At 39.0% G+C, this 25116-nt stretch overlaps 2 protein-coding genes across 6 annotated transcripts; both read right to left on the bottom strand.

Annotated features, from left to right (window-relative positions):
• Nucleotides 1–3110: 3110 nt before the first annotated feature.
• LOC116248434 (transcription factor PIF6-like) lies at nt 3111–8665 on the bottom strand. Of its 5 annotated transcripts, none has more exons than XM_031621216.2 (7): nt 8520–8665; nt 7013–7090; nt 5823–5888; nt 5647–5712; nt 4528–4917; nt 3636–3690; nt 3111–3531 (listed from the first exon to the last, which is right to left on the bottom strand). In XM_031621216.2, exons 1-7 carry the CDS (start codon nt 8520–8522, stop codon nt 3527–3529), a joined length of 663 nt encoding a protein of 220 aa, XP_031477076.1. In that variant the 5' UTR covers nt 8523–8665; the 3' UTR covers nt 3111–3526. The 5 variants fall into 5 exon arrangements, with proteins under 5 accessions (XP_031477076.1, XP_031477075.1, XP_031477079.1 ...); XM_031621215.2 differs by lacking the exon at nt 8520–8665 and adding an exon at nt 7227–7411 and having other exon boundaries at nt 5823–5898; XM_031621219.2 differs by lacking the exon at nt 8520–8665 and adding an exon at nt 7227–7409.
• Nucleotides 8666–13629: 4964 nt separating this feature from the next.
• On the bottom strand, nt 13630–15743 carry LOC116246705 (transcription factor PHYTOCHROME INTERACTING FACTOR-LIKE 13-like). The gene is made up of 5 exons (XM_031618528.1): nt 15384–15743; nt 15221–15295; nt 14753–14818; nt 14567–14632; nt 13630–13995 (listed from the first exon to the last, which is right to left on the bottom strand). The coding sequence occupies exons 1-5, from the start codon at nt 15741–15743 to the stop codon at nt 13630–13632; spliced, it is 933 nt and encodes a 310-aa protein (XP_031474388.1).
• Between the last annotated feature and the right edge of the window lie 9373 nt (nt 15744–25116).

A 25116-nucleotide genomic window follows, 5' to 3' on the forward strand; every position in this document is an offset into this window, starting at 1 on the left:
CCTAGTAAGATTTCCCTGTACAATCCCTTCTTTTTTTGTCACCATGTAAATGGAGCGATAAGGCTTAAAAAACCACAGGCAAAAATTGAAAACATGCGGTGATGAATACTGTTAGCTGTCAAAGATTGGGGGCCGTCCACATCCACTTATCAAAAGATGTACTAAGAGGTCGTCTCATTGCTTGAAACAGAGTTCTGTTCAAGCATTTAACAGTGAAAGGTGAATTAAACACATGGATCAAATTAATGAAAAAGTTATGTCACCATAGTGCTCTGTGCTGGAACGGCACATTCCAAAAAATGTAAGTGTGGCAGTATGGTGCAGGTATTTTATTAATATTATTATATTTAGATAACAGAATAAACATATTATTACAATTTAGTTATGAGTCGAAGTCGCACCCATGTGTAGGGATGTCAACGGATCGGATACATCTTCAACCATATCCGTTTTTTCGGATATTCATATATTCGGATTCGGATTCAGATTTGAATTCAGATAAAGCAAAGTCATATCCGAATCCGAATCTGAAATCCGATTTTACAATCCGAATCCGATCCGAACCCGATTTTTATATTTATATCCAATATGAATCCGAATTTTGAACCGGATTTTGCCATTTTTCAAGTATTAGATAGAGGATATTTGTCTAAAACTGAATCCGATCCGAATTCGTATCCGAGTCTGATCCAGTATTCATGTATATCTAAATCCGAATCCGATCGGATGTCATTTATTAAATCTGAATCCGATCCGATTTCTTAATCAGATACTAAATTTTTATCCATATCCGATTTTTTTGGATCAAATCGGTTGGATATCGAATTCAAATAGAATATATTAACATCCCCACCCATGTGCGCACCCGATGTGGACTCCAATACGACAGTAAAATAACATAGTCTCATGACTTAATGAAAAAGCGTACCTGATTGAGCAAAGCCCATGAATCGAATTCTGTGCCTCCAACGACTGTTTGAGTGGCTGTCCGCTCCATGCAAAGGCAGACGGTAGAGAGAAGAGTTGCTGCATGCACCACCTTAAAGTAGGAATAGGGTATTTTGGTAATTTAAAAAATATTTTTTTTGGTCTTTTTAACTTTTTTTGAATCATTTTTTGTCCTTTTACGAAAAGATTCTCCTTTTTACTAACATGGCGTTTTGGTCGTTAGCGGCACAACAAACATACGCCGAAAGAGAAAAAAACATTTTTGAAATTAATGAAAAAAATGTTCTTAAGGCTTTTCACTTTTATCTTTAGAAAAGTTTTGTTTTCTTATTTAAATAAAAGTATTTTCCTCATTAACCATACTTATACACTAAATTTTGTGCACGAACACCGTGCATGTAACCAGCTTCAGCTTGGCAGACTCTTAAGAACAGGTCGTCGCATTCTTGAGATCGTTGGAGAACAGGAAATCAAAGGACAGGTAACTTAATATAAGAAAGAAAACAAGTCTATTATTTTCGTGGGAAAAAGCTGTAATTTGTTACTAAAATCTGCATGACCTATACCATTATTTGCAAAGTTCTATACTTTTACTACACAAGCGCACACTAGCGGAACCTACCATGTAGCTGCGCAAAATAAAAACAAACACAGTTTTAGGTGGAGAAATTTGATGGCTAATCGGACTTTAACCTGAAGTGAGTATTGAAGCTAAAACTTTCAAGTTTGATGTTGGCAAGTTCTGGCACTGAGAACAAATCTGATCAGTTCAGTTTAAGGTGGTGAATCTGAGGATTTTCTCATGCAGGTCACACGTACAACGACGAATTCGTCTTTGAGACTTCATTTTAGAGAGCCCTACAGTTACTGTTCTAGAATTTGAAGAAATCGAAATGTAAAAGCAGTGGGGACGATCTCCATTGATCAGGTTTTGATGATTCATTGTATTTTGGCTTTGGCGTAATGAAATTCGATTTTTTTTCTTTATGTCAAATATTATGTAATGTCTCTCTTTCTAAGCTATTCCTTCTGGAACAACTATGGGTAAGCCTTAAAACTTTAGTCCTCACATTAGCTTACATATTAAGTATCCTATAGGAACCAGCCGCTGAAAAAGAACAAGCACTTTTTACCAAATTTTTAGTAACAACAACCGCAAATATTAATGCATTAACCATGTTTGTGAGCTATAAAAGAGTATGGATTCAAGTAGTGGACATAGATGGGGACACTTTTGAAGTGGGTAGGCTGTAGAGTGTGGAATAATTTGGCTATGTATGGAACGGGGTCAGGTGCAATTAATGGGTTCAAGTACATGAGGTCAAGTGTATACATTAGTTAGAACATTGATCCGGTCTAGTATAAACTGGTTCAGCTATGCATGTATATGTGTGTGTGTGTGTAATGAGAGCACATGCTAAGTTTAATTAGTTATCAAAAATAAATCACAGTTGGACTCACTACCCATTGGTTGCAATTGACTTAGATCCACCCAAGACCTGATCCATTTTTTAAAAATATCCTTCTTTTTTTCCCCTTATGGATGTAAGCATCAAGCATAGGCTACACGGGTTTCGTAAACCACATTTTTGTATTTCGTCAGAATGATAGAGTAACTTGAGCCTTGGTTCGAGCTTGACCCATATGAGTTTCGCTCCAGCTTGACTTGTTTATCAAATGAGAAACTTTGAGCCTAGAGGTGAATGCATCTATTTAAGCAAGCTGAGCTCGAGCTAGGTAAGCTCAAGTCATTTTAGCTCAATTAAGCTCATTGGATGTGCATACGCTAGATTAGGTTCCCCAGCTAATATTCATTTGTTGCAGAAAATGCACTCAGTAATTCAAAGAATGCATGCTGTTTTTTCAAAAGAGGTTTGTATTTCATAAATCGTTGATGCACTCTGCAAGTTTAACAGAAAAGCTTTTCTAATGCATGGCATGGTTATGCTTAAGTTGGCCAACAGCTGGCTTGAGCTTGCTTAAACTCGAACCAAGCTGATCAGCTGAAGCTAATTATGGTTTGAGTTTGACTTCAACATGAGCTGGGCCTGCTAGGACCAAGTTTGAGATGGCTCGGCTCGGTTCGGCCTCGAACTCATCTCATGAACAGCCCTACACCTGCTTTTGCCATCACACATAAGTTGATAGTTAAGAGGGTAACATGAATGAAATTATGAAGGTCTCCCAACTTTAACCTGTGCTGAAAATTTCAGGTCCTTGGGCCAAAGTAGGTTTACAAACACGAAATTTTCGAAGGTAAAGAAGTAGAAGGGCGCGAAAGCGGAAGCAGAAGAAGAACTGGAACTTGACCATCCTACACCTTCCTATATAGGCCAGTATATATCTGGCTTATTATGCAGCTTATACCAATCCACTATAACTTCCACTATCCTATATCTTCTATTTCAGGCTAACTTTGCAACAGCGACTCCCAGCTCACATTTGAGGATAGTAGTTGATGTTTGATCTATATATACTACACGTCATTGTGACTGATAGTGTATCGGCAAATGAGTCCACAAGGCCAAGATGAGACAGGCAGTTTTGCTTGAACTTGATCTGGAGAACAGGATTAACTTTATTCTGCAAAACAATAACCGGTAGCATGCAGCAACAAATTTTGTAGTAAGAGAAGTGTACAGAAAATCAAGTAACGAACAGAGAAGGCAGAGCAGAAGATAAAGTACCAGTAGAAGCACTAGTCATTGTAGTAACTGACTCTTCCTGCTGAGCCTCAGCCTCCTGTAAAAAGTAAATAAAAGAGTGCTTGTTTACTTTTTTCCACGTAATGCGTGCAGGACAAATTGTATACTACTTACACATGCAACAGTTCGATCTATGGTTTGCCCTGTCAATTCTCTCTGTTTCTTATGAGAAATAAAAATAGTTTACCTTATAATTGGCCAACCCGTTGATGGGTCTTTGGATTGCTGAGCTTTTAAGTCCCAGTTCAGCAAGCAACTCTATCTGGTTACCTCATAAAGTTGGTATATAAGAACTGAAGCTTCCAAGAATTTAAAGCTTGTAAAATAAGAACTATTATAGAGGTGGAGCTTGATTGACTGAACCATCTGTATTTCCTTCACAGGCATGACCAACTGTAAATTAGGTGACTAGGCCAAGGCCGAGACCACCGCCATGCATCTTGCATGGAGATGATTTAATATCTGCCTTGAGCCACAACTCAGGCTTGACAACATCTAAACTCTGTGCAGTTGGTCTGAGCTCAAATAATGTGAGCTGCAACCATCTCCTCATGCAAGGGATCTCTGTCACTTTTCTGGCTGATTAAGTAGTTTGCATGCCAAGTTCTTTCCTTTTTTTTTTTTTGTGGTTTGACTCTCGGGGAAACCACACCTAGGCCAAGAAATTTTGTCCTTTGCCTGGGAGTGTAAAATCTTGAGGCTAGTTCCTCTGCATCCAAAGCCTATGCTTGCTTAGGCTTATGCAGAAAGTCAAGCGACTCACCTTATACCAGCAGCTAGCCCAACCAGCTATGCCAAACCAACTGGGGCCTGCAGGCTGAGTCTTAATTCAACTCAAACATATAATAGACTCTTAGTACAGAGAGCTGCCCACCTGGTGTGGCACAAGAGAGTTCACTGGGCAAGACCAAGTCCGAGCATCGGCCAACACGAAGCGACACTTGCATGGTGGTAAAGGTCCTGCTTGCTGCAAGTAAATGGGAGGGTGATGGAGCTGAGTGACATGCATTGGGAAAGTTGGCAATTGGTGCAGCCATGGCAGGGTTGAAGCTCCAGAAATATAATGATGAGCAGTTGAAGAATGAAGCGGTGGAACACTGGAGTAGCATCCCATGCCTGGGCATCCATGACCAAAGTGCATCCTTTGATTGGTTCCTAGTGCCATTGGTACTTCCAATGGTCCCACTGGAAAATGGGGATGTTGAAGGCATTGTAGCCCAACTGTGGAAACTCCATCTTGAAGGCTGTTTCTCATCATCATTGCCTGATCAACCCCTCTCCACCCAAAAAGAAAAGAACTATTAGTTAGTGAAGAACTGATTGACAGACAAATATGTGCACATGATCAGTTGTGAACGACACTGGGTGTTGGATCAGTAATATGGTCCTGCCTAGGGATTTCTTTAACTGAAGATTATTAACTAGAAAAAATATCTTCTGGGTTGTTAATTCAGGCATACTGTTGCTCCAGTGGTACTGGCAGAAAGTGAATTTCACCAAGTAAGCTACCATGTTGGAAGCATGAAAACCAACAGAAGCATCTGAGTGGAGTTATAAGCTAGCTGGCTTGAATGCCTGGGTGCTTCCCTCATCCCTAATTAACATTGCCATGTTTTTTCTGGATGATTCTTGTAGTGAAGCAACAAAGGCATTGGCATTTGATTGGCTTAGATCAATTTGAAATGACTGCATAGATAATCTAGACGAGGTTGAATTTCATAAAAAACAAAGTAACAACATGATTCTATGAGTATACATAAGCTTCAATGCCAACTCTAATCTTCAATGCCAACTCCATAAATGACTTGGGTTTGTGTACTTTTTCATGTATTTGTTTTAAGGATGTTACCTAATACCAGTAAACTTGCAGCCAAACATCACAAAAACAGCAAAATTAACAAAATAATGTGAACATTTGTTATACCACAGTGTTCTTCTACAAAATTGAAAGAACAAAAAAAATGAAACTGTTACAAATAAACAAATAGCTTACACGAACTTCAGATTGGAGTAACTTCACATAGTCAATTGCCTCAACGAGCACAGAGACCATATCAGGCTGTAAATGATTTCAACGGTGAAAACTTTAGCCATCACTTTTGGACTATTTAAGAGTTGAAATTACTTAATCTGTAAGAAGGAAGAGATGATCCGTAAGAAGAAACTTACCTTGCTGCTATTGGGAAGAACTCCTCTCAATTCCCTAATTTGTTGCTTGATTCTAACTCTCTCTGCCTGTTGAGAGCTAAGTTCAAATTATGAGTTAAGCTCTGCACCTTACTTAAAAAGGTAAAAACTTGCATCATACATACAGGAGAACCAGAAAGTGAGATGAACAAGATTAGTGGTTGCCTAACCAATTCCACCAATCTTGCCTATATGTAAGGCGAGAAAAGACTATAGCTGCACAAATAGTTCCCTTTTCCCTTTAATTTGCTCTTCTTCAATATAAAGACACTCGATTTTTCAAACCTGTTACGCTACTGGTTTATGAAGCGTCATGTTTATGGTGTATTTTTCTAAATGATGCTCACACGTACAACCCTCAAAAATTATGTTCTTATCCATTACGATATGTACTTCTGTAACAAAGAGCTACTTAACAATGATGAACTGAATACTCATATTTTTTCAATATTTTTAGCCAACTCATAATTGATTCAGCTGAATCAGTCGGTCAACCTATCCGCCAACCAAAGCTGCATATTCGGATTAATACAAACTGATTATTATAACATAACTGAGTGAACCCACTTAGCCAAGTTATCATGTTACAAATACACATCTTGCGACGATTTTTAGCGACATAAAATACAAAAAAAATACATCCAGCCACAGGCGGCTGATTTTAATTCCCCTCTTTCTCTCTCTCTCTCTATATATATATATATATATATATATATATGCAAAGAGGAGAAGTGGGTCGCGGAGAAGTTTGGAGGTGGAGCGTACGAGGTTATAGAGATGTCAAGTGCTCGGGCTCGGAATCAGATAAATTCCATCTCAGAGTCGGTTGAATTTCTGAACTTCATTCAACTAACTCAAGATCCACCTACAGATTCGTAGGTAGGCCATGGGAAAAACGACTAAGATATTATGACTTGCTGTGGTTTCTGTTACATCAAAATCACATTTCAATTAGTTGAGTGTAGATGGCTCTCTCATTTGAGGATGGGGATCAAATCCACAATGGGGTCTGATTTCCTAAGAAAGAAGACCGCTTTTCTCACAAACTCGCGAAAGTAGAAAGCAACTTCTAAGGAGACATACCAGCAAGAGGCTTTGAGAGAACGAGTGTTTCTTGAATTACTTGTACAAAGGCAGTAGACGAACAGTAAATCTGAACGTCAAGAACTTACCCTTTCTTTCCTGCTGTGCCTCTTTGCAGGTCGATGGACCTTCCTTGGATGTTCACGCATCTTACGATCGCTGGAAGCCTGAGATAAAAAAAAGACGAACTGTTCATGAAATTTGAAGACCACAAAGATGATTAGTGGAATTAGCTTTCTCTCTGCTTGGCCGCTTCTGAGCAGTTGACTTCATCTTCTTAAATGCTTCGCTCGAGATTCTCACCCTTCATCCCTTCTCATAAATAGAGCCTAGATACAATTGCCTACGGCTTTGATTCCACATGTCGGCGTTCTTTTACAGGTAGATGAAGAAGTTGATCAATAAGACAGAAAACGGACCACAAAATAAACCTCATTTTCCCTCTCAACACCAACAACAAATTAAATAATCCTCATTCTTCCTCTCAGCTACTTGATTGATTGAGCACACACACACACATATAAAAACCACAAAATCAAGTTGGTATAGAATTTTTCAAATTTTTGCCCATGGGTTCCTTATATTTTTTTAAAAAATTATGCAATAAGTGCGCAGGGCTGCCTGCCCATTTGTCTCTGCCTCCGTTAATCGAAACAGTGAATTTGAAATGAAATGACGTCCGAAGTTTGGATGGTACATCTAAGAAATGCGATGATATTTAGACAAGCAAATCAAGAAACCTAAACCGAAACATGTTTTCGTCATACCAACAAATTTGAGCTTATTGTAACGCAGAGAACAAGACAGAACTTGGGTAAAAATTCTTGTTATACCAAGAAATTTGAGCCTATTTTAATGCCGAGAACAAGGATAGAACTTAGATAAAATGCACCTTAAAAGCAATATTGAAGTGAAATTTAAGGATCTAATGTATTGTGGAGATGCTGATGTGATGGAAACTTAAAATCCAACGCCTATCCACCGCCAAATCTAAAATAAAAATAATGAATCAGATCAAATCAATCAGAGGTGATCCCATGCCTTTTTTTAGGGGTCATTGGATAAATGAAACAGTTGGTGAGTGAGTATTAGTAGTTGATGAATCTGTCCCACAGGTTTATGGACACTAGTTTTAGTATATCATGATTTCTGCCTCAAACTTTGAGGTACATTCATGAAATACTCCTAATCAAGACTTTAATTCATCAAACACTCATAATCAAGTCTAAAGTCTAAAGGCTCAATGGATGTCAGTAACTTTTCTGACAATGTAAAACCAGATTATAAACTTCTATGAATTTTTTTTTGTTGGTCAATGCAGTCAGATTCACAACCTACTTTAAAGCTGGTATGAACCGCAACCAAATATCTTTCTTTTAACGAGTGCAATCGGCGGTTAGGAGGCGATCAAATGTAACCTATCAATTGCCGATCCCTCAGAACAACACTGAGATATTCAAGTCATGGCAAAAGGAAGCAATCTGAGTGAAAAAATTCATATGCACCACCAACAGAAGAAAGAAAAAAGAAATAGAAGGAAACAGAAACGAAATGGATGAACATCGATAGCTTGCGGCGAAAGTTTAGGAAGATTACCATGTGAAGAGGATGGAAGATAAAGTAAAAGTTGCTGCACAGTTCACCTTATCAAACACAGATGCTACTTATTTATACTACTCCGAAGAGCATTTCTCCGTGGAATCTAAAATTTTCTGGAACACTCCACTTCCTCTTCCTCTGCCTGCCCAAGTGCACTCTTCCACTTTCTCACACCTGGAGATACATAAAACGCCGAATGCCCACCTCATTTTTGCTGCAAACAGTTTCTCCACTTTCCAGAAACCGTCTGCGGCCGCCAGCCCTTGGTTTGGAAGGGGGCCGGATAGGGACGAGGCAGGACATAATCTAGAAAAAGGTATTAAGAGAAAGCGGTTGGAAGAGGAGGAGGAGGAAGCGTTGACTGCTGCAAATTAGGCAGGTTCCTCGGTTTAAGCCCTTCGTCATTAATGGCTCATGGAGGTCCTCTCTCCCTACACTCTTCATATAATTAAGTTGATTATGTTCAGCAATGGCATCTCGATTCTTCCAATATGATTTCGATTAAGAAATCTCTCTCTCTCTCTCTCTCTCTGTGGATTTCCCTAGAGTCTTCCAATTTGTACCTGTTCGACAATGGGAGTCCTTTGGATCTCCATCTCGATTCTTCCTTTTTGTTTTCACTTAAAACTCTCTCTCTCTCTCTCGCATGTATGTTTACATAGAGGAAAAGTTGGCCAACAAAGAACTAAGCTATCTAGAGGCTTCCCCCACGTGTTGCATGGTCCCTGCAGACTGATCAAAATGAAATGCATGGGTTCCATTTTGCAAAGGCTTCAGTCTTCGCTGTCCCATAGTGGATCCTACAACTGATAGAAGTAGAAGTTTGTCATTCAATAAAGGTTTTGTTGGTGTATGGAAGTTGATCCATACTTATGTAAGGGCATATATGTCATTTTGTACAAATACGGGTTTGCCCTAATCCTTATGTTTTGAGGATGGCCGCCGCTTGATGGTGTCTGTTCTGTGTGTTCATAGAAGAGAGAAAATACAAGAGATCTGTGCGACCATGAACGTAGGAGATTATTGCTCCGAACCACGTAAATCGTTGTCTTCTTCCTTGTTGCTTCTAACCCACTCTTGAGAGTGCGAGAGAAGAGTTTATTGTGTGTTGTTCCTAACAGGTTCCTGCTGACACTCAACATGCATGGGCAGGCACCGAACTACAGAATGACGAACCCTCTTCAAAATGAGTAATCTTCAAAATGAGTAATAGGAAGTTTATACAGATTATATAAGACTGTGCTGTCGGGCTGTTCAAGGGCCAGGCAAGCCTCCAAACCAGTAGGCCCGACTTCCTGCCGCTTCTTACAGCGTAAAGGGATGTAGATACTGTTAAAGTATGAAATCCGATTTCTACTTAATAATTTTTTTCTAGTTTTCGTAGATCCAACTTTGTGGTTGGTTGGTGGGAGGTTGCAGGGAGGCAGCTACCAACACAACAAGTAAGGGAATTATTATAATTTTGAGGAGCATTTATCTCTCGTGTTCTTGATTTTTCTGAGTAAGTGAAAAACCGTGTGCAGCCATAGACGAGAAGTTTGAGCTTGAAATCATATAAAAATCCTTCTGTGTTTTCTTCTTCTTCTACTTCTCTTAATATCACCAATTAGAGAGAGAGAGAGAGAGAGAGAGAGAGGCTTCATTCTTAACACACAACCTCAGGCTGGCACTGAACCCGCCAGGACTCAGTCTGATGACCAATAGAAAGGGCGTTGGCCTCAGGAAACCCTTTGTGGCTGCCATGGTTGTCGAGGAGCTCCAGGTAAGAGGAAGGGAGTTTAAAAAGGATGTTATATATAGTGACAGAGCCAGAAAATTTTATCAAAGGGCATTGAGGTGAGTCTGAATTGGACACTACATTTACTTGAAATCAGGTTCAGCTCCCTTCTTACAAACATTTTCAAGGACTTGTGTTGGTTAGTATGGACAGTTGCCCATGGCCACCCCTCCCCACATATAACTCAGCTACTGCTTATCCACACACATGACACATACAATATAGTCAATCTTGTCTTTCCGAACGGTAAGGTTCTTTTTGACAAATACAATTCTACAGGTAAATGTGAAAGCATTTAAAAGCCATAAAAATTTAAAAAAAATCATGAAAATATGATGTGAATAGTGGGTTTAGATTAGAAAAAGTGGTCAAACAATCAGCCTTTTCAGCTTATAATACATCAAATTTTCACCTGTAAATGTATGCATGATGTTAGTTTTTTGTCAAAATTGCAATTTATACATGCTTTTTTCTATGCTTATATAAATATAAGAAACATAAAGAGAGCATCTATTAGTATATATCCCTTATGATTGATTATTTTCACTTGACTTGCACAAACACCATATTGTCTTCGTCCAATTTGAATTTATAGATGTCGTTTTCCATGCTTATTTAATTAATAAGGAACATGCTTTAAGTAAAACTAGCTTAAAAAAAGTTTAAATTAACTTGTCGGCATCAAAGATCTGTGGAATCTCTGCCACGGGCATAGTAAGTCGTTGTTTTAGAAAAAACCAACTTAGATCAAATAAAAAAATCTTCATATGTTGATATCACCCTTTTGACAAATTAGTTGTGCACGCACCAACTTTAGTTAGTCTGACTGTTTAGAGGGGATCAAAAACTTCTAATTGACAAAAGTTGGCCCAATTATCGTTTATATTAAATGAAATTGAGTTTGAAAAGAGATCACCATAGTGTATATATATCTTATATGCTTCTTTTATTCAATGGAAAAACGGTAGAGTGTATATGATTGCGTAACATTGAAAAAAAATAGATAAGCTATGTCGCGGTTGGTGCAAGGTAGAGTGTATATGATTGCATAACATTGAAAAAAAATAGATAAGCTATGTCGCGGTTGGTGCAATGGATTGGGTAGAGATGGTATATAGGAGGCTAGATTTTGTTTGAAATTTTCGTAATGCCAGCTCTTTGTACTATAAAAAGAATACACTAATATACAAGTTGAAGTATAACGGGCGCGTCACTTCGAAATACTACACCAACCAATATGCAAGTTGCTTTATAATAAGTGCGTCACATCGAAGCACCCACCAATCGATATGCAACTTGAAGTATAACGGACGCGTCACTTTAAAGCACCACACCAGAAAACTAGAGAGATAGAGAGAGAGAGTTCTGTATTGAAATCAAATCTGTCTCGATCAAAGTAAAATGGACATATATTGATTTACATTCATTCAACATCCTGTGGTACACGTACAACTCAGATGTCCACTGTTACAATTACCGCTCGTAATGATACCGATTCATGATCAGACCAATGAATGTCATGTATTTTGTATCACTTGAATAGATTATAGTGGTTCAACTAACAATGAGATCTGACTTCTTCAAATTCATAAAGAAGAGAACTATAGTTTTAGAATCCTTGATACTACCCTTTTAATTTTTTATCAATTCAAAAAAGTTTATGAATTATTCTTCCCTTTGAAGTTACGCACTTAAACAGCCAGTCCACTGTACCTATACTTGAGACTCGCCATAACCTTCTTCGACTTCAGTTTGATCCTGCAAGGCAGGATTTCTTCAATCAGTCACTGCATAGACACCCTTTCCAATAAATATACATCTAAAAAATCATTTTAAAGTAAAATATGCGACAAAAATAAAAATTAATTTAAAACTATATTTTAAACAATAGTTAAAGATTGATAACACAAGGCACCAATAAATTGGCCAGCGGTTCAAAGCGATTTGCCACGGATTCAATTCGAATAGCTGATTTAAGCTAATTCTAACAATATGATATTTTAAAAATTATGCAAAATATGAAGATAACAATTCTAAAATCAACAGCTCTATTTTTTGTTGGTCTATAAACCTAACAAATTAATTTCAACACACGCATTTGTCTCTCCTTTTTTTTTTCTCATCGTCCACCGTTTTGGGACATTCCAGCTAGAGACGTACAACAAGTTGAACTATCTTGGGCTCGACTTGAACTCGCACATGGAACTTTAGCTCGACATGTTTAATAGATGAGTCGAGCTCTGGCTTCAGTTAAACTCGAGGTATAAATGACCCGAATTTGAGTTACTTGAGGTCGACTTGTTTAAACTCGATTCCTCTCATGCCTTCCAAGTTTGTTAATTTTTAGGGGCATGTCGATAAATTTTAATACCATTTAATTTTGTGCTTTTCATTTAAAAAAAATATAAATAAAGTGACATAAGTTTAAACAAGTCGAATTTGAGCTCGGACTGAGTTTACCGAGTCCACTCGAGCTCGCCTCAAGCTTGAGCCGAGCAATACATGACTCGAGCCAAGCAATAAATGACTCAGGCCGAGCTCTAACTCAGCTCCTTCATTGCATGTCCATAACTCTAGCGGTTCATACAGTCGTAACAAAAAAACTTAAATTACTTGAAGCTATATATATTACAGAAAGCGAGAGAGCATGCAGCAGACAAAATGTATATGAAATTACCAAAATAAGTTAAAACACTAACAAAAAAGAAAGAATATATATATATATATATATATATATATATATATATATATATAGAGAGAGAGAGAGAGAGAGAGAGAGAGAGAGAGACGGTTAGAAGGGGTACCAACACTTCGTTTGTTTGCCACTTCAATTTGGTTGTCTTCCTCCTCCATTTGCTGCTAGAAAAATAAGATTGTTTTCACAACCTATATTTATATTTTCAGCTTCTTTCTACGTTAATGTCTAAGCAGTAATTGAAAACCATGTCGTGCTTGTACGTGTACGTATACACACACACATGATATACATACATACATACATACATACATACATATATATATATATATATATATATATATATATATATATATATATATATATATATATATATATATATATATTAAAAATATTGTAAATTGTTACCAAAGCCATCACAAATCATTGTCATACCATTAACAATAGTTAATGCTAATTTAGAGGCTTTTTTTTACTATATATATATATAAGCCCCCAATTTGATATTGTGTCAACGGAGATTTTCTCTCTTTCTAGACCGGCTGAACGGATGCATGTCCCATATCTGCAGGATAAGTCTACCGGTGAGTAAACCAGACACGATTACACGGGCGAACAAATGGTTGAGGGGTGGTTTAAGATGCAGCCATACAAGCCACCAACTTAGCTCTGAAACTCTTGATCATGAACTTACGAACCTTGTTTAGCTCAGGCGCCTGCTGCTCCTGCAACCACGTCCGAAGACTTGTGGATGGCAGAGGGAAGAGGTTGGACGGCGAATAGAAACCTCCGTGCTGCTGGCTAAACGGGGCATGAGGCAACTGAACTGCAGTTCCTGGAAGATACGGCGCTGGGAGCGGCCATGGCAGAGTTGGAGCAACTGAAGGAGAGGGATATTGATGAGGAAGTGCATGAGAAGAAGGATAAAGAGGAACACTTGCCATTGTTGCTTGGCACATTCCTTGGTTCATCCTTCCCATGGGCACAAACTGAGCGTTCTGCTGCAAATATTGGAACTAATCATGAGTACGTGATGAAGCATAAGCTCTACTTCCGGAACACCATCGTTTCCTCAGCAATTCAATTCAATATTACCATATTCCTATATATATATATAGGAATATGGTAATATTGAATACAATTGCTGAGGAACATCAACTTTCTTTTTCCATAAGGACTAAGAGTTATTGAGAGCAGGAAGGTGCCTCCAAAGAGGGAAAAGGGTTGCTCTAACAGAAACTTCCAAATGTCTGATAATAATTTATTGAAAAGCTTTGAATATGATCGAGTCAAAATCACTAACAATTTGTTAAAACTTTAAATAAAGAAAACAACTACCAGTTTTGATTACCAAGAAAAAGATAATTACGAGAGAACAGAAGGGGGAGAGGACCCTGGCCAGGAGGGTTGGTCATGGGTTCAAACCTCATTGTAGTTTTTTGACGAGAATGTAGAGGGATCAAAGGGGCCTTCACTTCAGAATACTACAATGTTTGGTAGAAAACAAATAGACATTAAGGAAGTTGAGGGAAAAGGAAGAAAGTATAAAATTAAAATAAAAAAATATCCTACCTCAACCTGAAGTTTAAGTGATTTCATGTATTTTAGGGCTTCATCAAGTATAGATGCCGTGTCGTCCTGTAAAACCAGATTATATGTCGTTTTTATGTTCTGGCCTACAGGAAAAGCATTAATAAAAAAAAAGGAAGAGTACCAATATTATAAAAAGTCTAAAAAGTTTGGTACAAACTTCCATACCTTTTCCGAGCTTGGGACAAGTGATTTCAGAGTTTTGATTTTTCTCTTGAAGTTCAGTCTTCGTTTCTGCAATGAAAAGATAAACCAATTACAGGGCCGAAAGAGGTGTGGTGGGCAGTCGCCCACACAGACCGATGAGAAGTACTTAGTCCTATACGGATACCTTATGGCTTTTTTCCATTTACATATTGTGCCCTTATAAGCCTAAGATATAAATACCCTGCCTTCAATCCTACAAAACACAGACTTTAATCCCTTCAATCCCATCCCTACAAAATACAGGTTTACTTTTGCTGCCTTGGATTGACTAAATGAAGAACTTACCCAAGTGAAAAAAAGAAATTTGAGGATGAATTTCTAAAACTTAAAAAAGATCAAGGCCATGAATCTGAACCGTTATCAACAAATCTCTAATAAGAAAGATTTGGCGGCTTAATGCCCATGCACTCTACTAAGAGAAGCACTTACTCTTTCTGATTCTCTGTGCTTATCGGCGTTCTTCCGGCGCCGTTTTCCCATGTCTTTACTTGAAACCTTTGCTTCCTGAATTCAAATCACATAAAATTCCGATCGCTAAATCTCAACGTCGCCACGAATTGTAACACAAAATACCGATGAAAGAGGAACTCACCTGATTAACGGTAGCCTCTTCAGCTTGTGGAGCCTTCCCCTTGAGCGGGTCCCTCCTACCGGCTGAATCAGCCCCGCCCAACTCCGGCATGCCGGCGGATTCGATTCCGGAGTCCGGAAACTCCGGCTGGCCCAATAAACTCTCCAAGAGTACTAAGCCATCTGGGGACATCGGCAAACCCACGCCCAGTTCAGTCAGAGTGGCCGCCGCCGGAGGGCACATGCCTTGGTCTGAGGATGAAGGCTCAGCGAAAGGTTGAATCGGTCTCGGCGGCTGCGCGTTGCCATGTCCGTCGGTGTCGCTGCTGCCGCCGTCACCGGCGGCGAACAAGAAACCAAAGATCTCATCTAAGTCACTCATGGGTCGATGCAGGCAACCAGGAGACCAGTTTGTGTTGCCTTCAAGGGGCAAAAGGTCAGTCCCTATTTATGTCTGTAGGCATGGCGACTACGTGCATTGCACATGGCTATTGGTAACCATATGCAATGCATATAGTTGCCGATTTGCTAAGACTTGGAACGTAGCGATGAAGGTGGCGTCCAGATTAAATCCCACCACCTCTTTGGCGAACCCCGGATTTGGCCGGACGGCGGGAATCCGGTAAAAGGTCGGGGATCTTGCATTCTGGGCCGTTCGTTTTAAAATGTTTGGACAGCTTTAATCCGGCTGACTGGTTTGGAAACTCAGGCGGTCCTATGCCGGAGTTCTCGGTTTTTTGTTTTTAGCATCAGGTGTGAGGGGAGGGGTGGAAGACTCCAAATTGCACCGAGATAGGAAAGGAGGCATGGAAGACTCCAAATCGCACCGAGTTGGTTTGTTTTGGGTACACCTCATCATGTTTAGCTGCCCTAGCTAGATGCACGGTATATATATATATATATATATATATAAACATAATTCCTCATGTGCCATCTGTGCATTCGGCCTCTTCTGCATGTAGACCGATTGATCAAGTGCAGACCCAGAAATTTTTCATGAAGGGAGCCAAATTAAAGTTTCTAAGTTTTGAGATGAACCGAAATATCATTTTTTAGAATTTTTATATAAGACAAGTAAAATTTTTTATAATTTATATGTAATTTTTTTTAAAAAAAATTTGAAATGGGGCCAAGGTCCATGCGAGCTCCCTTGGAGGGCTCTGCCCCTGCTCAAATTGGCTCGAGCCTGATCCAAATGTAGTTACTTACTTATACATTCCAACCTGGCCAGAATGAAACTTAGACCCAATTGAAATAAGTGGTCCACATCCAACTGAAATGAAGAAGCAAGACTAATTCTGAAACTCTAACCTTTTATACTTGCTCGAGTCATAGTTAAAGCAAAATGAAAAAGAAAAAAATGGTTATATGTATCCGAGGCTGATCTAAAATCTGTGCTACGTAGCCTCAGCAAACAGTGGATCTCAGCATCGCAGACCTCAAATCCATGCTACATGCACAGAGGCAGGATCCGAGATCTGAGTGTGTCAGATCACCACGGATTGGAGATCTCCGATGAAACAAAATAGACCCGAAGTGCTAGATTTGACTGAAGATCTTAGTTAGATGAACCATGGATTTTACAGTAGATCTTTTGCCACATTAGCAAAAGGATGACATTTAATTAGATCCACATCAGATCTATGGATTTCAAATCCAAGGCTATCACACGACCCTTTAGGTCCAATATATTTGGTGAATTCAAAAATCTTTGTCTACCCCAACAATCATCCGAAGAATTTCAGCCAAAGAAAGGGATATGTAGTAGGGTTGATGATGTTTTTATATTCATTTAATATTGTTGATATTTTGACCGATTCAGATATTATGTATGTAAAGTGCTTGAGGTAGTGGCTCGGATTCTTCGTGGTGTTGCTTCTTAAATGCTGGCATTCTTTGCTTTCCAACATTATATTTTACCTTAATATGATGCCGTAATCACTGTTTTATTTCATTTGGTCTTCCTAATCCTTCTTGTAAAGGATGTAATGTCGCTCTTCCCGCTTCTTTTTCTTTGTGACTTCACTTCTCTTTCCTTTTTTGATGTCATATCTTATATCAAATTTCTTGGTGTTCTTTATTTCTTTCAGTTCTCAAGTGTAGTCTTGTGTCTGGTACGTTGTGAATTTCTCACGCCATTGCTCGTGTCCTGCAGTACTCACACTAGTGATCTCAACAAGTTTAGAGGTAAAACTGTGCTTGTTCTTCTTTCTCTGCAGTTCATCTATTCGTGCTTAAGCAAAATATTGTTTCTATTAGTTTAATACATTTACATCCTGATTTCCAAACAGCCTACTTTCAGCTGTATTTTCACAGGGAGATCATTTCCCGTTGCTGCTGCATCAAAATACAGTGGATATATTGAGAAGGCAAAACTTCAGAGAATCCTTTGCACCATCCACTTAGGACAGTGCTATATCTAAAATATGGTAGAAAGACAAGTACTCATCTCAGTCTCCTAGAATTTGGCTTGCAGTGAAGACCTTTAGCTTGAACCTGCACCACAGAGCAAAACTCAGAGTAAGATGTAGAAACCAAACAATATGCTGTGGAAGGTCTAGACACAAAGGAAAGTACCAGTGTCCCAGTTGTTGCTTTCCAATTTGGTATTTGAAGTCTCTTCCATATCCTGCAAATAAATAAAGCAACATGCTTAACTCGTTATACTCCATATTCAACATCTTGACCTTTGCCCGGAACCCTTCTACTAGAACTACAACAACAGCAACAATAACTCTTCCTGTCTCTCACTCTCTTTGTCTCTCTTTTATACACATGTATATTTTCATGCTAATGGAGTAAAAAATCCACTCTTGCTAAAAGTTGTGGCCCAAAGATCTAGACTTAGTGTTGATTCAGTGCTTGGATGAATTTTATGCAAAACCAAGTTGACATAACCAGGGATTACCTAAACCCACCTTCTTGGATCTCAGCCTTCTAACAAATCATGAACAGAAAGGCTCACCAATCCTGAAAGACTTTCGAATCTCGGCGAGGTTTGTGCTCAAGCCAATCAAGGTAACAAAGTCCCCGCGAGACTCAGCTACCCATGTCTGTCCTTTATGGAGTGGCGTAGATTTATTTCAATGAAGGGGACTTGAATAGCAACACAGTTATTAGGGCAAAGCAACGCTATTTCTCTGAATGTATAGAGATCTGAACCTGGGTTTGCATAGGCAGCTGCTGATGATTCAATGCTGTTGGGATGCCGAGTGCTACTGGACTGAACCAGCTCGGTGGGCGAAATCCTTCATACTGTAACCCCGCTGGGGCATGTGGCATTTGAAACAGAGGCAGAGAGGGGAACCCATGGAACCGTGGCAGGGAAGAAACTCTTGAAAGATAACACTGAGCCATTGCTTGAGAAGAAGGTAGTGAAGGAACACTCAAGGACCTTAGCATGACTGGCTTGCCATCATCATTGAAAGGCATTTCTTCATTGTTTCTTGGTTCCATTGATCCAAACTGAAGAAACTGAGGAGATTGACGCCCAGCTGTGGAAGCACCAAGTGGAGTTGCAGTAGGATTATTCATTTTCACCCACATTTGCTGAGAAATATATGCCAAAAGAAAAAGGGGTTCATCAAAAAGTTCAGACAATCTATAATGGTGGATGATATATTGTAAGTAAATCATGTTGGTTCAATATGTAAAGAGACACCTTACATGGACGTAATGTTGAAGAGATTTCACATAGTCAATGGCTTTGCCAAGTACAGATGCCGTGTCTACCTGCACAATTGGGATGTAGCTTTCAGCATGATTTGCCAATGATGAGATCGATTTTTGAAACAAATCTGGTTTTTGAAAATTATTCCGACAGGTGGCTTTAATAAAATAAAATCAATTGATTAGCATTGATCTGAAGCAGCTATAATTCTGAATTGCATAACGATACAAGGAACAGATAATTCAAGAAATTACTTAAAATACTACGAGAATTAAATAATGCTTTTAGAATCTTGAATCAATTGGAAAAGAACTGATAGTGATTACGAAAGCTTATGGCCAAGAAAGTCTAAAAAAATAAACTAATTAATCAAAATTCCTATTGATAAAATATACGAATAAAGAGAAAAAAAGGTAGAAGCCGCCTAACCTTCTCCACTTCTGGAATAAGTGATTGCAAGGTTCTCATTTTCTGGTTGAATTTTTGCCTCCGTTTCTGCTGAGAAAAGGGTTAAACAGAATGAACCTGCAAGTTATGAGTTCACAGAACATGTGCCATGAAGTTTTCACATGTTGATGAACATAACCATGTATCTCTCAAAAGAATGAAAAAGAAACTAAAAGTTATGATATGTCTTTACACTTGCCGATATCGGTAAATCAGGATTTCTTGTGTTGCATTGTACATGTAATTCCACCAACAGATTGAAACTTTTTATAATACAAATTTATGAGTATTGCACTGCACTGGATTAGCAACGGAAAGAGAGTGCAAAACTTCTTGTTTACTGAAGCTAAATCAGACTAAAACCTCTCACTGTTAGCATCAAAATTAGCTTGAATATTGAAAACTTTTTTTTTAGTTCGAGCTCTTTAGCTTTTTAATCCTTGTAATTAAAATAACACATGAGACGTTAGATATTGTTGACGGGCTTTTGAGAAATATGAATATTTTTATGTAAATTGATTCAGACATATGAATTTAAAGTCAATAGCATACATTTTGACTACCCGCAACGAAACCTGATTCATGAATTAACTCAACTACTAAAATCATGAACACATGATGAAACACTCCTATATTGGTTGAGGTCTCTAATGAGAAAGCACAAGAAAAGAAGGAATTGCCTTTATGATTAATATATTTTGTCGATTAACGCGAAACTAATGAGCACTTGGTACAGTGAGACTCACCTTTTCTGCTTGACTGTGCCTCTCTGCATCCCTCCGATGCCTCCTTGGGCAGCCATTCTTCCTCCACAATTTGGCATCCTAAAACCAACAAAAGATGCACATGAGTTTAGACAGACAGCCATGTCTAAGTCACTAAGAATTGAAAGAACTTGCTCACAGATGCTCACTTCAGTTGTCTTTTCCTTTGCTTCACTAATTTTCTGAACCACCTCTCCGCCATCATCTCTCCTAGATAACTCCCACCCACCAGAGCTCATCTCATCCACCATCAGATTACTCGACGAGCCCACTCCAGAGCACAGCTGCTCGACATGATCATCCACTGAGTTGGGCACAAGCACAGAGTCACCTAAGGATGGTGGTGATTTCAATCCCAGCTCATTCAGGCTAGCCTGCGGGTCGGGCTGCAAGGCCAAGGGCTCATCACAGAACACCTCAGTGCTGCAACCTTCACTAACTGAAATCTGCAATGGCGAGACAGTATTGAATTCCTGAAGGTCGCCACCGCCGTTAGAAAAACCTTCGCTGTTATTGCTGCCCAATAACCAGTCGAGCATCTTATCGAACTCACCCATGAGTAGGAGCTAGGTGAATTAGCATAGAACACTCTGCACACTCTGTAAACTGAAACAGAGCAAACTAACACCTTTTTTATTTTGTTGAGACGCAAGGTGGATCTATTTATACATGTTGGCACCCAGAAAAGAGACCAGCATATGGAAGCCATGGGAGTTTTCTATTATTAGAGAGAGCAAGAGAGAGTTCTGTGAGTTTTTACTGTAAGAATGGTAGTCCAGAAACTCTCACGTATGAGAGGGAGAAAGCGCCAAAATTCCACCGCAAAGACCCTGGTTTCGGAATACTGTAGCTCGTTGTTTTGATACGTGGGTGAAACCTGTAGAGGCCGGGCCGGTCTGAACTCGGCCGGCTAACCTCGTTAGTGGCTGCACCAACGTCCACCTGGAACAATCCCAGCTGCTAATTATGAAGCCCTAACCCAAATTTTTCCAAGTATATTTATCCAATTAAGAAGAAGATGATTATATGTGATGGTTAACTCATTATTAGCACGAATTCTTTTCCTCACATAAACATATTTTATGATGAGTGAACCTGTTCATGTTGTGGTGAAAACATCAGAAAGCAAAGAACAAAGGAGAAAAGAGAGAGAATTCAGTGACAATAGAAAATTATGGTAATCTGTAAGTAACCCGAAATACATGAACAAGCCCCTTTTCATAAGAAACTTGAGCCTTAGATCTGAATTAGATCTTGGACCAGATCCAAACTCAAACCAACAACTATAATCCACTCGAAGGATCTAAACGGATTCAAATCTATCTAGGATCCGGACTCTAAGCACGCTGCATCATGTGAAGGCGACCATTTTGGAAAACATTACATTAAGTAATAGGATATGGGGAAGCCGATGAAGAGAAGAAGCCTTTTTTTTTGTAACTTTGATTGGATCTCTTCTGCACTTTGGCAACCACTAAATGTGAATAGAATATCTTTTTAAAGGGCATCTTTGTCTCTTACGGATGTCCTTTTGCCTTGTTACATGGAGATTTTTTAGAGATATTTTTTGTCATTTCGGCACCGAAACCTATTGCACGATTCAGGGACAACTTTGACTTTAGGACATCAATTTGAATTTTCATTGTTTCTCAATGGTTTTCTTTATACTGAGTGTCACTGATTCAAAAAGTATATCAGCCCAATTATACGATCTAATCTGCATTACTATAGAGAGTTCTAGAAAGCCTTTTACAACACGTATGCAAACAACAAAAAGTTGATAGGACAAAGTGATGAGAAGCCTAGAGAAAACTAAGAAGCATCTGCCCCTTGTTTGCGTTTGAATGTACGGAGAATCAGCAGATGGAGAGAACACTATTGAGTCAGCAACATGTTTCATTCATAGATGATTCTAGATCTCTCTTGAACATTTTGTTCTCTCTCTCTCTCTTTCTCTCTCTAAGTCATCATCTTCCATGGGCACCCTGATTTTGCAAGTTCCAGTTTTAGATGCCCCTTCTCTCTACCATCCAAAAGTCCAGAATCAAATTAAGGACAAGGACTACTTGATATGAGGCTTGTAGGAAGCCTTGTGATGGAAGAGACTTTTCCTCGTACAGGGTAGACTTGATGTTCTTGTACTTGAAAGAACTGTTGGGTCTGGTCCAGCCTCAAGACCCGACCCGGCCCGTCACTTAAGTGACGGGTGGGAGAAAGGAAGGGCACCCGATGGTGCCCCTTCCTCATGAGTCCTCTCTCACGTCTCTCTCTCTCTCGTTATCTTTTTTGGGGAAAAAGAGAAGGGGAACCTCTTGTGGCTACATACGGGAGGAGAAGGAGAAGGAGAAGAAGAAGAGGAAGGCAAGGAAGAAAAGAGGAGAAGCAAGGCGCGTGGGTCGATTGGCACGCCAAGAAGAAAGAGGAAAGACAAAGAAGGAAAAATGAAGGGAGTCTTTATTGGGTGATTTCTTTCTTGAATCTTTGGGGCTCTTTCTTTCATTCGTATAAGAGAGTGTTATTGTTCTCTTGAGTTCATTGTTTTTCATAAAACAGTAAAGATATTGTTGCTCGTGTATTTGGCTCCCTTTCTTGATATATAGAAAGTCTCTCTTGCCCGTGGTTTTTTTACCCAATTATTGGGGGTTTTTCCACGTAAATTGGTTTCTTATTTTTCTGCATTATTTAGCATATATTTTGACGTATATTGCTGCAATAGTGGTGTTGGAAACTTGTTTTTATGCTCGCTGCCCTATGACTCCGTTTTTAGCAGTTTTGTGGTGGTTTGCCCTATTTTATTGTTGTTGAGCATTCTTTTGGGGGACACGACTATAACAAAGTGGTATCAGAGCCAAGTTGGTTGTGTGCATTCTTATTAAAGGATGAAGTCGACCCCCACTAGGATGGTCTTTTTAAATGGGAACAATTGGACTATATGGAAAGCGAAAATGGAAGATTTGCTGTATTGTAAAGACTTATATGCACCCATTGAGAACCAGAAGCCAGCGAATATGACAGATGAAAAATGAAAGTTATTGGATAGGAAAACCATTGGCACCATCGGACAATGGTTAGATGACTGTGTTTTTCATTTGGTATCCGCAGAAACGAGCGCAAAGTTGTTATGGCAGAAGTTGCGTGATCTTTACGAGAGGAAAACAGCTGGGAACAAGGCTTTCTTGATTAGACAATTGGTAAATCTGAAACTTAGAGAGGGAAAACCAGTGTCAGAGCATTTGAATGAAGTGCAGAGCATAATCAATCAGTTGTCAGCCATGAAAATGATATTAGATGATGAGTTACAAGCACTCTTGTTGCTTAGTTCTCTTCCCGACAGTTGGGAGACTTTAGTTGTTTCTTTGAGCAACTCCGCTCCAGATGGTGTGCTTACGATGAAGCATGTAACCAACAACATTCTAAATGAAGAAACAAGGAGAAAGTCTCTTGGTACTGGTAGCTCGCAGGTGCTAGTGATGGGAGACAGGGGCAGACAGAAGAACCGTAACAAATGGCATGACAGGTCAAACTCTAGGTCCAAATCAAGACCCAAGATGACAGGTAAATGCTTTCACTGTGGTATTCCAGGGCACAAGAAGATTGATTGCAGGAAATTGAAAGAAGAAAAAGAGCAGAAAAAGAAGACTCAAGAAAATGTGAAGCCAAAAGAGTACACTGCAGTTGCTTCAGATGATGAGATAGTGTTATTCTTATATGAAGAAAATGATTGTCTTACAGTTCAGAATGGTGATTCTACATGGATTTTAGATACAGGGGCATTATATCATGCCACACCATGTAGAGAGTTATTCTTATCCCACAGAGCAGGTGATTTTGGAGTAGTTCACATGGGCAACAGTGACACTTCGAAGATTGTTGGGATAAGAGATGTTTGCATTCTTTATGACTTTGAGAGATGTGAGACATGTTTCAGACTTGAGAATGAATTTGATTTCTGCATGAAGACTAAGTGAAGATGGATATTGTACTTCGTTTAGTCAGACAGGTTTGAAACTTATCAAGGGGGCACTAGTGTTGACTAGAAGTGACAGATTTGGCTCTTTATATGGGATGAAGTCTCGAACCAGTAGTGTGGATGTCAATGCAGTTACTGGTGGTACTTCGTCAGATTTGTGGCATAAGAGGTTAGGTCACATGAGTCAAAGAGGAATCGACTTGCTCACCAAGAAGAATTTGTTACCAAAGACAAATGGTGCACAAATATCTTCATGTGATCATTGTTTGGTTGGTAAGTTGCATCGAATTTCCTTTCAGAAAAAGCGCTCTTCAAAAACTAAAAATGTTTTAGATTTAGTTTATTCAGATGTATGTGGACCCATAAATATAACATCTAAAGGTGGAGCATCCTATTTTGTTACATTTATTGATGATGCATCTAGGAAGGTGTGAGCCTTTATAATGAAAAGCAAAAGTGAAGTAAATAGCAACTTCATGACTTTTCATACAGCGGTTGAGTGCGATACTGGTAAAAAGATGAAGAGACTACGTACAGATAATGGTGGTGAGTACATAGCATCTTCTTTACGAGATTATTATCTAAAGCATGATATTAGACATGAAAAGACAGTTCCTTATACTCCACAACAAAATGGAGTTGCAGAAAGGATGAATAGGACAATAATTGAGAGAGTTAAAAGTTTGTTATCTATCTCTAAGTTGCCTAAGTATTTTTGGACAGAGGCAATGCGTACTGCAGTTTATTTAATAAACAGGTCTCCTTCAGTGCCTCTAGATGGAGAGATTCCACAGAGAGTTTGGTCAGATGAAGATGTTAAGTATGACCACCTTAAAATTTTTAGTTGCAAAGCATTTATGGATGTACCTAAAGAACATAGGACCAAATTAGATGATAAAGCTAT

This window comes from Nymphaea colorata, chromosome 2 (assembly GCF_008831285.2).
Source record: "Nymphaea colorata isolate Beijing-Zhang1983 chromosome 2, ASM883128v2, whole genome shotgun sequence".
In the NCBI taxonomy this organism is placed as follows: domain Eukaryota; kingdom Viridiplantae; phylum Streptophyta; class Magnoliopsida; order Nymphaeales; family Nymphaeaceae; genus Nymphaea; species Nymphaea colorata.

Bases quoted from the DNA above. Each gene is read 5' to 3' on its own strand.
- LOC116246705 (XM_031618528.1), bottom strand. From the start codon at position 15,743: ATGAGTGACTTAGATGAGATCTTTGGTTTCTTGTTCGCCGCCGGTGAC. The intron at 14,819-15,220 runs GTAAGTGCTTCT...TTTTCATTGCAG, and splicing joins AGCACAGAGAATCAGAAAGA to AAACGAAGACTGAACTTCAA. The intron at 14,633-14,752 runs GTATGGAAGTTT...CTGGTTTTACAG, and splicing joins TTGTCCCAAGCTCGGAAAAG to GACGACACGGCATCTATACT.
- LOC116248434 (XM_031621214.2), bottom strand. From the start codon at position 7,119: ATGAACAGTTCGTCTTTTTTTTATCTCAGGCTTCCAGCGATCGTAAGA. The intron at 5,899-7,012 runs GTAAGTTCTTGA...ATTTGAACTTAG, and splicing joins GGCACAGCAGGAAAGAAAGG to CTCTCAACAGGCAGAGAGAG. The intron at 5,713-5,822 runs GTAAGTTTCTTC...AATCATTTACAG, and splicing joins TTCTTCCCAATAGCAGCAAG to CCTGATATGGTCTCTGTGCT.